The sequence below is a fragment of the Rattus norvegicus genome, chromosome X, assembly GCF_036323735.1.
Source record: "Rattus norvegicus strain BN/NHsdMcwi chromosome X, GRCr8, whole genome shotgun sequence".
Taxonomy (NCBI): domain Eukaryota; kingdom Metazoa; phylum Chordata; class Mammalia; order Rodentia; family Muridae; genus Rattus; species Rattus norvegicus.
The window spans coordinates 125,757,629-125,773,540 of NC_086039.1; the positions used below are offsets into that span (position 1 = coordinate 125,757,629).

At 41.6% G+C, this 15,912-nt stretch overlaps 1 protein-coding gene across 8 annotated transcripts in view; it reads left to right on the top strand.

Moving 5' to 3' along the window:
* Positions 1-15,912, top strand: part of Xiap (X-linked inhibitor of apoptosis) — a 47,873-nt gene that overhangs the window by 1,522 nt on the left and 30,439 nt on the right. For 2 of the 8 annotated variants that reach the window (XM_063280279.1, XM_063280278.1), the window contains one exon: positions 6,326-6,451. The exons of 3 other annotated variants lie outside the window; for them this stretch is intronic. Coding sequence is in view for 1 of the 5 variants with exons in the window: in XM_006257506.5 (XP_006257568.1) it covers positions 5,962-6,049 (88 nt within the window). In the remaining 4 variants the exon portion in view is untranslated. Of the gene's footprint in view, positions 1-5,846; positions 6,050-6,325; positions 6,452-15,912 lie in introns of those variants that run through there. 3 more of the 8 variants (NM_022231.2, XM_039100018.2, XM_006257506.5) reach the window with 3 other exon arrangements.

Sequence of the window (15,912 nt, forward strand, 5' to 3'; positions counted from 1 at the left end):
TTTCGGAGCTGGGGACTGAACCCAGGGCCTTGCGCTTGCTAGGCAAGCGCTCTACCGCTGAGCTAAATCCCCAGGCCCTCAATAGTTTTTTCTAATTTAACCCTTCTATGGGTCTCTGGACATAGAACCTAGATATTATACTTTTGTAAGATCATAACCCTCACCAAACAAGTCACTAAGTGTGGTGGTTTGAATATGCTTGGCCCAGAGAGTGGCACTATTAGGAGGTGTGGCCTTGTTGGAGGAAATGTGTCACTGTGGGAATAGTCTTTGAGACCCTCCTCCTAGCTGCTTGAATGACAGTCTTCTCCTGGCAGCTTTCAGAAAAAGATATAGAACTCTCAGCTCCTTCTCTAGCGCTGTGTCTGCCTGCATGCTGCTGTGCTTCCTGCTATGATGATAATGGACTAAACCTCTGAAACTGTAAGGCGGCCCCAGTTAAATGTGTACTTTTATGAGAGTTGCTGTGGTCATGGTGTCTCGTCCCAGAAATGGAAACCCTAAGACACTAGGTATTTACCAAGGATATGAAATAGTCATGACATGCTTGTGGACTCATTTTACAGTTACCTGCTGAACCCATACCATGTCAGATGCTGTTGTGAGTATTTGTATCTGTGAAGAGTGGAAAAGTCTCTGCTGTCTGTAATGTTTTTTTTTCTGCTTTCTTCCTTTTTTGTCTTCTTAATTGTATGTGAGCCCACAAGAACTCATGTGTACCATCTGATGAAATTTCAAGCAGAGGGCATCAGATCCCCAGAAGCTGGAGTTACAGATAGTTTGGAGTCACTGGGAACTTAATGGAGTGCCTCTGCAAAACCAGAAAGCATTCCTCTTCACTGAGCCATCTCGCCAGTCTTTGTTTTATTTTTGATACAAGGTTTTACTACATAGTGGAGATGTCCTCAAACTCTTGCTCTTTCTGTTGTACCCTCTTTAATACTGGGGTTATGGAAGTGCAGGACCATGACTGCTCCTGATCCTTTTGTTCTTGAAGGTTTTGATCTAGCATGGATGGAAGGAAGAAATATATAGTAAAGAAAATACACGAGGAGTGGAGAGATCAGTGTTTGGTGGTTAAGAGCTCTTCCAAAGGACCTAGTTTTGATTCCTAGCAACCACATGGAGGCGCACAACCATTTGTAAATCCAGTTCCAGTGGTTCCAATGCCTTCTTCTGGCTCCTGAAGTCTCCAGGAATGCACATAGTGCATAGACATATATGGTGGCAAAACAACCAAGAGAAGAAAATAGCTGAGAAGACATGGAATGGGGGGATGAACATTGAAGTTGCCTAAGGATAAAGGAGGAGCTAGGAGTTCCCTTAGGAAGCGGGAGAGGAGAATGTGGGTGCATATAACCAGGATGCATTGTTTATGTGTATGACATTGTCAAAGAATAAATAAAAGATAGTCTATCAAAAGACGAGCACAAGAGAAATGGCTGGAGAAATGGCTCAGTGGTTAAGAGCATGTACTGCTGTTCCAGAGGACCTCAGTTCAGTTCCCAGCACACACTGGAAAGCTCACAACTGCCTGTAACTCTAGTTCCAATAGATCTCATGCTCTCTTCTGGCTTCTATGGGTACCTACACTCATTTGCATATACCCCCCACAGATATTGATGGATACACAAAATTAAAAATAAAAATATTTTAAAAAGAAAATAGTGAGATGACTATACAGTATATCAAAAAGTGCAAGATGTGGATAAAAAAATAGCAGGGGGACACGAACAAGGGATATGATATTTTAGTATGAAAATATAAAAATAAAAGGCTTATTATTTTGAAAGCTAAATATAAAAATATTAAAAAGAAAAAGACCTGAGTATGGTGGTATATGTCTTTATTCACAGAACGTGGGCAGGGGGTTAGAAGCAGAGGTATCTCTGGGAGTTTGAGGCCAGCCTGGTCTACATAGCAACTCAGGCCAGCCTGAACTATGTAGACCCTGACTCAAAAAATTAAAAAGAAATAAAACTAGAAAGGAAATAATAGATGCTGCTAAAAACAGAAAATATAGAGAAGGAGAAAGGAGACTGAGAGCACTCAAAGGAGGAATTATACATTTATTTTCATTTTTGGGAACAGTCCTGGGGTCTGATGGCCCAATGTTATATGTCTAGCTTAATTAGTTTTAAATATGGTGATCACTGTGGGCCTTGTGGAGATGGTGACAACCAAGCCAACATGACAAGAGAAGCAAAAGGCCAGCCATGGAAATGCTGGACTTCAGGAGAAGTCAGTGTTCCAGGCAGAATGAGTACTAGGCACTGGGGCATGAAAGTAAAGGAAGAAAAGGTGAAGGTGGTGGGAGGTGAGGACACGGAGATGGCAGGGGCAAAGTCTGCGTAGGATTTTTTATTAGGTATCTATTGCTATGTAATAGGTGTAATAAATTACTTGAAGACTTAGCTACTGTGAACTGGGCTGGGACAGAGGATAACTCAAAAAAGTGCTTGCCTCACAAGCATGAAGACCTGACTTCAATACCCAGAACCTATGAAGTGACATGGTATGGTGGCATGGGCTTGTAATACAAGCACTGGGGAGACAGAGAGAGGTAGATTCCTTGGAGCTGATTGCCATCCACAGTAAGCTACAGGCAAAGTGACTGTCTCCAATGCCAGCTAGGCAGCTCCTATATGACTTTGCTTCTTTATTGATGTTATAAAACCATGACCAAAAGCAACTTGGGGACAAAGGGGCTTTTTTTATCTTACAGTTTATAGCTGCTCATGGAAGGCAGTCTGGCTAGGGACTTAAGGCATGAACCTGGAGGCAAAAACTGAAGGAGAGATCATAAAGGAATGTTGGCTACTTGGTTGTTCTCATAGCTTGCTTAATTTTTTTAATACAACCCAGGCCCATCTGTCCAGGAGTGGCACCATGAACTGTGCGCTAGCCCCTCCCACATCAATCATCAATCAAGTAAATATCAGACTTGCCTACGTGCCAATATGATGAAGGCATTTTCTCAGTTGAGGTTATCTTCCCAAGTGACTGTAGCTGTGTCAAATCAACAAAAATCTAATTACTCATAGCTCTTGGGAAACCTAGTCTGAAGTTGTCTGGCCTACATACAAAGGAAAGGAGAAAGGAAAAGAAACTGCACACAAATTTAGGAGAGCGGTTCATACGGAAGCTTCTAACTTTGGTTCTCAAGAGGCTATATGGTTTTGTTTGGGGAGGTTAGTTTGTTCTATTGATTTGGTTTTCTTTTAAAGACAGGGTCTCATTTGTATCTGTTGCTAAAGCTGGCTTTGAATTCAGTATGTCACTGAGGATAACCAGGAGCCCATACCTCCCAAGAGATGGAGTTACAGGTGTGTAGCAACACGTTAGATTTATGTGATCCTGGAGCTCAGACTCAGGGCTCCATGCATGCTAGGCAAGCACATTACCAAATGAGAAACATGCCCAATCTCAAGAGATTGTAGTTATCTGACTGAAGTATCCACTTCAAAGTGTCTTACATGGTCAGGAAGGTGTGGTTGCTAGCTGGTCCAGGAAGAGAAAAGATGAGAAAAGGTTAGGTTTCATTTTCTTATTAGGGTTGTCAGATCCTGGGATGCTCTCTTGCCCTCCTTCCCTTCCTCTTTTTCTCTTCTGAGTGGGGTTTGAGATAGGTAGCCCAGATTGGCTTCTATGCAGCCAAGGCTGATCTCGAAATCCTCGTCTTCCTTCCTCCACTTTCACCTCCAAGGACTAGATTACAAACACATGCCAACTGTCTGTCTGTCCTGTCTTTCTTTCTGTCTGCCCTTTCTTTCTTCCTTTCTTTCCAAAGATTTATTTATTTTATTTATATGAGTACACTGTAGTTGTCTTCAGACACACCAGAAGAGGGCATTAGATCCCATTACAGATGGTTGTGAACCACCATGTGGTTGCTGGGATTTGAACTCAGGACCGCTGGAAGAGCAGTCAGTGCTCTTAACCATCTCTCCAGCCCCTTCCTTCCTTCCTTTCTTTCTTTCTTCCTTTCTTATCTTACTATGTAGACCAGGCTGGCTTCACCTTGAATAAGCCTTGGCCTCTTGAGTGTTGGAATTACAGTCATGAACCATCACACCTGGCTTCACCTTGTTTTAGTACTCAAACCATGCCTGGCTTACTCCCCAGCAACCAATCCAAGAGAGGAAGGCAGGAACCACAGGTCTCTATGGCCTCACCTAATATGTCACACGCCACTACTTCCGCATTATTAATTATTATTAAGTTAACGAAAAAACAATAATAGAAACTGTGAGACTATAATCTTCAGGTAAGGGAATTAGTTTCAATAAATTGCTAGAAAGCAGGCAAACTGGTAAGAGCCAGGGCAAATTAAGTAGTTCTCTTAGAAGACACCGTTCTCTTAGAGGACACGATACACTGTCTTGGAGGAGAGTGAATTTAAGGCTAAGGAGATTTACTCTTATCCTGAAGTCAGAATGGAAAGATTTAACTCCGCAGCATGCAAGCTAGACTGTGGGGGAAGGGGAGCAAACCTAAGAACAGAGAAGTCAGACTGCCCTATGGTCAGGAAGATCCAGGGTTGAGTCAGACGGTTCAGCTCCTACAGAGATGAGTACAATTGACTACTGCAGTCACTTTGAAGTGAAGTCACGGTGGACACTATCAAGACAACCGAGGGTAGGGTGGCCTGGAACAGGGTTCTTTTGTTTTTGTTTTTTTGGAGATACAGTATCTTGCATATCAGGCTGGCCTCGAAATTCCTACTGAGGATGACCTTGAACTCCTGATCCTTCTGTTGATAAATTTGAAGGTGACTCGGTAAGACTCCCATCTAAAGAGAAAAAGATGGAGCTTTACTGGCTGACATACTTAAGGGTGCTCTGAGAGGTGAGAGAGCAGTATTTTCCTGCAGTTGTTTCGTCGACAGGGATGGGATTTGAATTCAACCTTGCGTGTGCTTGACAAGTGATCTACTACTGAGTTACATTCCCAGCCCTTGTTTGAATTTACTATCATTGTAATAATTCAGATGTAATTCTCAGAGATAGAAGAGCACACCCCAGGGCCTGGGACTCAGATGGCTTAGTGGGTAAGGGCATAGCCACCAACCTGAGGACATTAGTTCTTCCCTAGAACCCACATGCAAGTTGTCCTCTGACCTCACACAGTAAACCAATGCAATAATTTTGAAAAAGATTGCATTAGAAGGGACATTATGTTAGCAAAAGTTTTAAGAGTCAAATATATTTCTTTTACTTCTTTTCCAAGTTCCTTTTCATCAAGTGCAGCATTAGTTAACTAGACAGATGGTACTCATGATCGTCTCCTTTTAAATATACACAATCCATCTTACTCCACTAGCCATTAATTCCTGAAATCTAAATATACGTTTATCTGACCACCTTACACGCATATAGCACGATCACCACTTGCTGTACAGTCTTTTTCTGTGTCTTTTCCATCTTCGTTCTATTATTTCTCCTTCTTCACAAATTAAATCTCTCACTCTTTGTCTCCCTTTCTTGTCATTCCTTCCATTTTCCTCTATTTGGAAACAACCGATTCTATAATATCAGTTTACTTTTTTGTCGGGTAGGGGATACTGGGATAATTATTTTCTCCCGGTCTCAGTTTCCCCTGTAAAGTGGCACTTAATAGATGTGTCCTGCCTTCCAGGGTTTTCAAAATGACAAGGAATATGTTAGATACCTAGCAGAGTCCCTGGTAACCGATATGCTGGGGCCCTTTTCCCCTGGCTTTTAATCTTCTTACCTGTATTCCCCTACCCCACCCTCACTCCAGAGTCCAGGTAAAAGCTGTGTGTTGGGGGGGAAAAAGTCCTGGATGCTAAAAGAGGAAATGCTGGAGTTGGGGGCGGGGACTGAGAAGTGACCTGTGCGCATGTGCAGCCGCTGGGTCAGGCTCTGGCTTGGAGCTGGGGAGGCGGGGTGGGGGGGTGGGGGGGGTCGGGCTGCATAATGAGGACTGGGGGTTTTTTGGATGCCCCCTTCCGGCTCCGCGAGACGGCGGGACCTTGGCGGTCCCCCGAGCGAGCGCGACGCTAATCGAGGGCTGCTCGGCTCGAGAGGTAGGTTGGAAGATGGCGGAGTGGGAAAGAAGGAGGGGCTCTGCCGGGCGGGAGCAGAGTTCGGGGGGGAGGGGGGGACATGGCCTGAGGCCAGTGGCTGGGCGCGCCCGGGAAGCTGGCGGACTGCACTGGTTGGCTTTTTTTTTTTTTTTAAAGTCCTGACGTGGATGCACTTGGTTCCGGTCTTCGAGTTTTCTCCAAAGGGACTGTCCTGCCTGGGAAGGCCAAGGGAGGGAGAGGGAGGGAGACATAGTGACTTCCGTTTCCTTCTCCTAGGCCGGGGCCCGCCGCCCAGCAGAGTTGTGTTTTTCCTGATCGGGGCTCGGGCCGCCCCTCCTCCGGGACCCTCCCCTCGGGAACCGTCGCCCGCGGCGGTTAGTTAGGACTGGATTGCTTGGCGCGGTGGGTACAGCTCTTGTGGGTTTCTCACCCTCCCCTCCTCTCCCTCTGCTCCCCTCCCCTCCCTTTCCTCTCCCCTCTCCTCTCCCCTCCCCTCCTTCCCCTCTGCTCTGCTCTTCCCTCCCTCCTTCTCCTCCCCCTCCCTCGTCCTTCTGAGTCCCTCCTCCTCCCCTCCTTCCTTCTCCCCCTTCTCCCCCTCCTTCCTTCTCCCCCTTCTCCGTTTCCCTCCCTCCTTTTCTTTCCCTCCTTTTCTTCCCCCTCCCTTCCGCTTGGGCTAGCTCTGTTTAGTTGGGCGGGAAGGCCGCGCCCGCCCTAGGGGAATGCTGGCCTGGGCTCCCTGTCCAGGTTCCCGGGATTGCCCCCTGGAAGCCGTGGGTAGGGTGGCTGGCTTCAAGCCTTCAGGTCAGCCTCCTTAAACTTCGTGACACCTAAGGTAAATCTAGTTAAATAATTACAAAAAAAAAAAAAAATACGATCAACCTCCCTGCCCTCCGAATCTGATGCCTTGTATGGGGCAGGGTGGTGTGTCTCTGGCAAGGGTGGTATGAACCCAAAAGAATGAGGGCCAGAGAGCTTCCAGAGGAGGAAATAGCTGGTCATTTTTGCCTCTCTTTGTCACCTTGGTCACTTCCCCAGCATATTTCTGAAAGAAAAAAAAATGTCACTTTGACTTTCAGTTTCATTATTTTAACTCCACAGTTTACTTGAATTGTGGGGTATTTTTCTTTTAAGCAAGGGGAGTAGTGATTGCTGAAACTAAGCAGTGGCTCTCCCCATCTAAAAAGGAAAGCATTAATGGAAGCCTTGGGGAAAACAAACATCAGATTTTAATAATCTACTACTTTGCCTTCAAGTACAGTTATAACACTACTTCTGACATCCCATCTATACCTTAATAGTGAACAAGTTGTAGAAATAGACCAGAAACTGCTATTTTTCGTTTTCTCCTTAATGGGATTTTTTTTTTTAGTCAGTTCAAGAGAACACTGTTAAGAGCCGGCCATCTTAGACTTATACCATTTTTGAGTTGGGAAGGATCTCAGCTCAAACTCTTTTGTTTTACTAAGCAGAAACTAAGGCTCAGGATTTCATGACTTGTCTAAGGTTACCATGCCAGTTAGATTAGAACTTGGTTTCTGGCTTCCTGGCCACCACACTCCTGTTGCTTCATGTAAGCTCTAAACAAATATCTTAGTATATTCTATTTAACATTTATGTCTAGCATAATACTACTTTGTCTCAATGTCTGCACCATTTTCAGTGTACTGAACATGTATGTGAAGATTGTGCCTGGGATTGTTTTCCCCCATAACTTATGAATGGAAAACATTTTAGGCCAGATAGATTTATAGCTACAGACACAGAAACAGAAGCTTAGATCTGTCTGGATTGGGTCACATGGATCCTTGAAAGAGATACAGAAAAAATGCTAACCCTGGTTACTTCCGAAGAAGAGGAATGAAAACCTTTGCTTTTCTCCTGTGCCTTGTATGTTTGGATATTTTCTAATAAACACGTTTGATTTTATTCCCAAAAGTTTTAAAGCTGACATAGAGGTATATCAACATAAGTATTTGCAATCAGTATTTATGAACATCCATTTATCAATGATTTTTATTGTAAAATCCAGTATGGCTTATGCTGTTTTAACAGAACAGGCTCAATTACTTGAGTGTTTGTTTCTCTTTTGGCTTTCACCAATTGTTCTGTATTCATGTGAAATGGTAAAAAGGTTAGTCTTTATTTTATTTGAAAAAAAAATACATATGGTGAGCCTCCCGATGATCAAATAGTATAGCAAACTATGAAACTCACACATCAAATTTGTCATATAGATAAATCTGACTCACAGAATCTTTTGGGATTAAAGTTACTTTTAAAAAGTTATGCATGTAAAAATTGTATTGGTATATGTAGTTCAGTATAGTAGAGTAAATACTTGCTTAACATCTATAGGGCTCTGGGTGTGATTTTTTTTTTTTTTGAGCATATCAAAGAAAATGTTAAAATTCGATCAAAATGTATTATGTAATTTGTGAAACTAAAATAACCTGCTATTTTGTACAATGACGATACACCAGTAGAAGAAAGGAAGGGGAAAGAAAGCTAGATGTGATGGCTTCCTTCCATCTATAATCCCAACACTGTGCAGTCAGTGCGGGAGAATTGCAAATCCAAGTCGGCCTGGGCTATGTAGTGAGACCCTGCCTCACAAACAAAGTTGGGTAGGACAGTTGACTCTGTGTAAATGCCCTGGCTGCTCTTTCAGAGGACTGGAGTTCTATTCCCAGCACTCACACATCTGCAGCTCCAGTCCCAGAGGATTCAATGGTGCTTTTGGCTTCCATGAGCACTGCATGCATGTGATACACATATATGCATGCAGGCAAATACCCATACACGTAAAATAATAAAACAGAGTCAGGGCTCACACTTGTAACCTGTGCATTTGGTAGGAAGAGGATCAAGAGTTCAGAACCAGCTTGGGCTACATCATATCCTGTATAAGCAGAATCAGAATCAATAAAACTTTTATATTGTGTGGCATTGTTTGGTACTTAAGTGTTTGGTTTTTGTGCCCTCATTATCACTCCTCAGACATGTTATACAGTTTTTTTTCTAGGATCCAGGATCCCTTTTTTTTTTTTTTAGAGCTGGGGACTGAACCCAGGGCCTTGCCTTAGTAGGCAAGCGCTCTACCACTGAGCTAAATCCCCAACCCCCATGTTATACAATTTTAAAAATGGTAAATGTTTTGGGTTGGAGGTAAAAGCCTCAAAGGATTTGGGGGTGTGCATCAGTCCAGCATAGTATACCCTAGGCTCTGAAGTCAGTATCTAAAGAAAAAAGACTGGACATATCCCCACCCTTGAATTCTGTACTCTCATTGACAGAAAGGCTAATGAAGACTTAGGTGAAAGATGAATTGCTCAGAGTTATCTTGTTTATTGTTAACAGACTGTCTTAGTCTAGAACTCCTGTAATTAATTGTATTGCTTTCTAGTGCATTCAATGAGACCAAGTAAAATAACAAAGTTATGCTAGCTAAAAGTTAGACATATTTTAGTGGGCAAGCATTTTACTTCATGTGGCAGCTAATTCAGTAGAACACTTACAGTTTTGACACAGATATCCCCCTTAACTTTCATTTTGTACATTTATTTAGTATATTCTCTGTATTTAATGATTGGAGACTAAATATAACATAATGAGATTTCACTGGTTTTGCTTAATCTAATCGTCTAGTACTAAGTGCTGGGGGGGAGCTAAGGTTTAGAAAATAAACATCTATTGAGTACTTATTATGTGCTAGACACTGCACTGTGGTATGGGTCTAAAGATGACTACATACTACATATAGTGATACGCATTTGTAATTTTTGAACTTGGCAAATTGAGGCAGGAAGGTAACATTTTCCAGGACACCCTGGGCTACATATTGAGAGCTCCCATCTTAGAAAAAAAGCACTAAAGGATGAATATGTTAAAGTGCCCTTGTTATTTTGAGGCAAGAAGATTATAAGCTGTCCATTCTTAAAGTTTATCTCCAGTAATCTGTTAATAGTGTTATGTAAGCTGTTAGCATTGTTTAAGGTCATTGTGCATGGCTATTTGAGAAGACAAGTGGTATTAGAAAATGAGAGATTGGGGTTGGGGATTTAGCTCAGTGGTAGAGCGCTTGCCTAGCAAACGCAAGGCCCTGGGTTCGGTCCTCAGCTCCGAAAAAAATGTCTAATATGTAAAGAAAATGAGAGATTAATGTCAAACTTAATAAATAAATAAACATATACAGTGGAAAATATCCTGAATTGGATGCCATGAAACTTTTTTGCGGGGAGGGAGGATCTTGGCTTTTTTTCCACTTAGACTCAGCATCTCCATGTTTCTTTAATTTTTCACAAAAATATGCTTATTCTATTTCATTGAGAACATAAAACAGGTGTTTTGATATTTTAAATTAAAAAGCCATATTCTAGAAAATGTGTGATGTCTTAGGTGGGACAGAAATCTAGGGCCCTGTTCCTTGATACTTCTTTCTCAAGTTCTGCTGTGAACTATTCCTGTGTCAAAAAAGTCTTTCAAGGTATAAGCCTTATTCTATACCTATTTGTCTATAGAGATCTGAACTCTTGACTCCAAAGATTCAAAATTAATTCAATTTTTAATTTTTTTATTTTCTTGAGACAGGAATTGTCTGAGCAGCCCTAGCTGCCCTGAAATACTCTCTGTAGATCAGGCTGGCCTTGAACTTACTTATCTACCTGTCTGTGACTCCCAAGTGCTGGAATTAAAAGCATGCGCCATCCCAGCCCCGCTCTTATGTTTTATTTCGCTTCTGGGCCAAGGTCTTGCTGTATAACTCTGCTGGCAAGTTCATGTAGGAATAGGCTTGAGCAGAAGGATTGAGCTTTTCTGTTTGTTTTACTGGGGTTTTTTTGCAGAAGGATCTCGAGTCGGGTTGTAAGAACAGCTGGGCAATAGTGAGACCATGTCATTTTTTTTCTTTTTCTTTTTTTTTCTTTCTTTTTTTTTTTTTCCGGAGCTGAGGACCGAACCCAGGGCCTTGCGTTTGCTAGGCAAGCGCTCTACCACTGAGCTAAATCCCCAACCCCCATGTCATTTTTTAAAAAAGCCTTATATGTGTTATATTTTAAAGAGCAAAACTGTAAGAACAAGGTGGAAATAGAAACCTTAGTAACATGGATCATACTTTACTTTTTGAGATAGATGGGGCCCTGATATATGTCTTCAGGGTGACCTTCAACCTCCCCTTGCATTACTCAGGCTTCAGTTGCCTGAGTGCTAGGATTACAGGTGGATGCTGTCACACCCAGCTTTCATTCGTTTAATTGTATATATTTAATAATAACTATTATTGTTGTTGTTGTTATTGTTGTTGGCATTTTGAGGCTCAGAGTATTTATTCTCTGTGTAGTCCTGGCTGTCTTGGTGTTCACTATGTAGATGAGGCTGGCTTTAAACTCACAGAGGTCCTCCTGCCCCTGCCTCCTGAGTGCCGACATTAATCCCAGCTCTCTGGCATTTAATTTTAATCACTGTTTTTGGAAGTCTCAATGGCAGTTGCTGGCCTGTTCTGTTTTGTCTTGTAGGTGCAGAATCGGAGGATTCAAAGGGGGAAGAAGCAAGCTCAGGGGTTTGAGATTAAGAGAATTTTTGGCAGCTCAGAAATGGTGGGCAAATAATAAGTTTGTGGAGATAGTATCAAATATCAAAGCTTGGATACTGAACTGTCTTTCATATATCCCCATATGGTGACTCACACCTTTAATCCAAGCACTTGGGAGGCAGAGGCAGGAGGATCTCTTGAGTTTGAGGTCAGCCTGGTCTACAGAGTGAATTTGGGGCCAACCAGAGCTATCCAACATAACGCCTTTTCTCAAAAAGACATTGGCTGTCATATTATATGTACTTCTTCGTAATAATTATTAACTCAGGATTCTTCAGTTAAGAGTACTTGCTGTACTTCTACAGGACTCGAATTCTTAATCTTTATTTTAGCTTCCTGGTCTCGAGTGCTGGCATTATAGGCCTGCTATAGCCATGCCAGGTTAAGAGATGGTCTCACTGTGTAACTATGGCTGTACTCACTATGTACTGTACGTAGACTTGGTTAGTTTTGTATTTATGGTCAGTCTTCCCATTCCTGATTTTTGAGCACTGGTATTATATGCTACCATGCTTGACTAAGATTGAAAAATTTTAAAGACTATTTGGTTAAATGGAGAAAGGGTCTACTTCACAGATATCTGTACTTACATATGTAATTTATACTTTTATATTTCTATAATCATTTTATTGACTTGGAGTCTGTCCAGCAAGGGACACTACTGTAATTCCATTATTCATTTTGAACAGAGACAGGAAGACCTTGAACTCATAGGCAGCCTGAGCTACGTAGTAAACCCAGTGTCAAAGTGCATTCATTCCTGTGTCATCTGACTTTCCTGCTTTAGAACATTTCCCGAGCACAGAAAGGTTAGGAAGCCTCACATTCTTAGATACCTCAGTAGAGACGGCCAAGAATATCCACAGGACTTTCTTTGTAATTCTATTAGTCACAAGACCTGGGTTCCAATCTTTTCTCCTTTTTCTCTTTCCTTTGCCACATTATATATGATCGTAACTGCCAGTCAGAACCACAGTTTGCACATTTTATGCATGAAAGCTATGAGCATGTTCTATCAGTTAAATCAAATATCACGTATCAAAACATTCTAAATTTTAAAAGTGCATTAACAAATGTTAGTTATTATCAAAGGAAACATGGTAGAAGAAAAGAGGACAGGATATAGACACTAACCATGTTTAAATTAAGGTGATTTCTCATTTAATTTCATCACAGTTTCTGGATTAGAACAAATATTTACCTGCAGCTAAGCATTTAGCTATATTATGGCATCAAGGAAAATAAAAATTTCAAGATAGATAGTGTTTGGTACTCAGGGACATTAAATATGTGCTTTTAACTCTAGGTTATCTTTACTGAGGTAGATTACTTTGTCCGTTTATCAGTTAAAACCCAGACAGAGCTAGGCTTGGTAGTACATGCTTATTATAATACAAGCACTTGGTAGGTGAAGGCAGAAGGGTCAGGAGTTCTAGGCCAGGCTAGGATCCGGAGTATGTATTAAGTCAGACTTTCATGATAGCCTACCTTTAAAAAAATTAAATGAAAGTAAAACAAAGACAAGATGAACCTACCAAATGTTCTACTAGAGACAACAAAGTTGTTTTGTAAATAGAGAAGAATGATTTTATAGCGGGGTTGGGGGGGGGGGAGAAAAAAAGAAGGCTCCTGTCAGGAAATTGTTTCAAAGACCTGGCATGGTGGTACACACTTGTCATCCTAGCACTCAGGAGACTGAAAGAGGAGGATCACAACTTTTGAGGCTAGCCTGTGCTACATATATAGTGTGACACTATCTCAAAAAAGGTAATGGGGACTGGAGAGATGGCTCAGTGGTTAAGAGCCCTGACTGCTCTTCCAGAGGTCCTGAGTTCAATCCCCAGCAACCACATGGTGGCTCACAACCATCTGTAATGAGATCTGATGTCCTCTTCTGGTGTGTCTGAAGACAGTATACAGTGTATGCATATACATAAAATAAATGAATATTTAAAAATAATTCCTAGTATGATCATAAAATAAAAATACTTTATTCCAGGGTCTAAGAGTACAGCCCTGGTAGAACATTTTCCTTGTATACATGGGCCTTGGCTTCTATCCCAAGGATTGATTATTATTATTATTATTATTATTATTATTATTATTATGAGAAATTTCTAGGGTGGGTTATGTAACCCATTTACCAAATCGTCCACTAAATGAACACCCAACAATGTAAATATTGTACCCTGATCACTGTCAGAATTCCTAGGGAAGTGCCCTAGAACTCACTATGTAGACCAGGCTGCCCTCAAATTCACAGATCTGCCTGCTGCTGTCTCAGTGGTGCTAAGATTAAAGGTGTGCATCACCAGGTCCTCCTAATTATTTTTTACAGGGCAATAAATGAACGGTTAGAGATGAGTTAAAAATACTATTCAACTCCAAAACGAATGAGCGAGATCCAAATGTGGCTTAGACCTTTAACACCAGCATTTTGTAAGGGAAAGCAGGGCATGTCGGAGGCCAGTCTGAGCTACATAGTGAGTTCTAGGCAAACCTGTTCTACCCAGTAAGATCCTAACTAGCTCAAAACAATAGATTCCCATCCCCTCCAATAAAGTAGCAATCAGAAAGTAACTGGTTTTGTGGCTGAGTTATTTCCATCTAACCAATGGATCAAAAGGCATTTGCTTCCTGGCAAGTGTCAGAAATGTGACCTGTCCATCACTGAGACTTTCTTTACCTTTATCTTCTGTCTCTTGTCTAACCTGATGGTCAACAATAACAACATCAATTTACAATTTCTCCTCTAGTATGTTTTCCTCCTAGACAGTAGCAAACTGGCAACAAATCTCAGGTAGCAAAATAAAGAACCTATCTTTTTTTTCTTCCTGTAATTTATGAAAAATTGTCTTCATTGGAAAGTGAAAACCTGCCAGTACAGGGTCTCAGTACTCAGTTAATTAGATTAATGTATTCACAGATGAAGCATTTTGACATGGATAGCAACCAGATGAGACTCTATTTGGTGGGTGGGATTGTACAATGGCTCTCTGGCAAATTAAGAGTCTACCTCCTTATTCTTTCAATTAGAATTCAGAATGCTTGCTGGATAAAATTTAAATGGTGAAAGAAGGAAACAAAAGAGAAGATAAATGAGTAATAGCGTTAGCCTGAGATACCTTATTTGGGCTGGAGGAGGAAGACTTTATGGCTTTATAGGTTGCAATCCATTGAGGGAGTCAGGGCAGGAACCTGGAGCTCAGCCTGCTTTCTGTTTTTACTAATTAATTTATTCACTTTAGATCCAATCACACCTCACCCCCCACAGATGGCTCAGCTGTTAAAGGCTAGGCTCACAACCAAAAATAAAAACGGTAGCAATTTTTTTTTAATGATAAGCTCTCATATTGTGGTCCAAGCTGGCTTGGAAATCACTGTATATCCCAGGCTCACTTTAAACTTTGAGCAGTTTCCTGCTTCAACCTTCTCAATGGGGAAATATACTTGTAAGTCACCATGCCTTGCAACAATAGAATTTGAGTGCATAACATCGGCATTTTATGCTTTTGTTATTGGGTTATATAGTTTTACATCACCATCATCATCATCATCATCATCACCATCATCATCATCACCACCATCATTATCATCATGATGCTGGGGCTTCCAGGACCTCATGCATGCTAAGTAGGCATTGTACCAATTAGTTATACCAAAGCCTTGTACCCAGCTCTTTCACTTAAGAGTGTCCTGACAATATGTATAATTTAGTATTTATCTAAAACCTGAGCTTTTGGGTTTTTTGTTGTTTGCTATGTTTCTGGGAATGGAATGCCCATGCATATTGGGCAAATGTTCTACCTCTGACTAAAATATCCCTGGTCCTTCAGTCTAGGGTTTGTGTTTTTTTTAATGTGTGTATGTTTTATAATATTTTGCAAGGGAGGGGGTGGGTGGATTGGGGGACATATGTGCCACAATTTGCATGTAGAAGTTAGAGGGGATACTTGGTGGGATCAGGTTTCTCCACGCCCCGCTTCTCTCTCCCTTTCTACATTTACCTAGGAACTGTAGATTAAATTTAGGTTGACAGGCCTTTACCTGATGAGCCATCACCCCTGTCCAATCTAAGTTTAGAGTGGTTGTATATGGTTCCATATTACCTTAGTACTGTCTTCTGTTTAATATTGTGCCTTTGTTTCTGTTTTTTGGGGATGGTGGTGGTTTTGTTGTTGTTGTTTTTGAGACTGGGTTTCTCTGTGTAGCCCTGGCTGTCCTGAAACTAGTGCTGTAGACCAGGCTGACCGGGAACTTAAAGAGATCTGTCTGA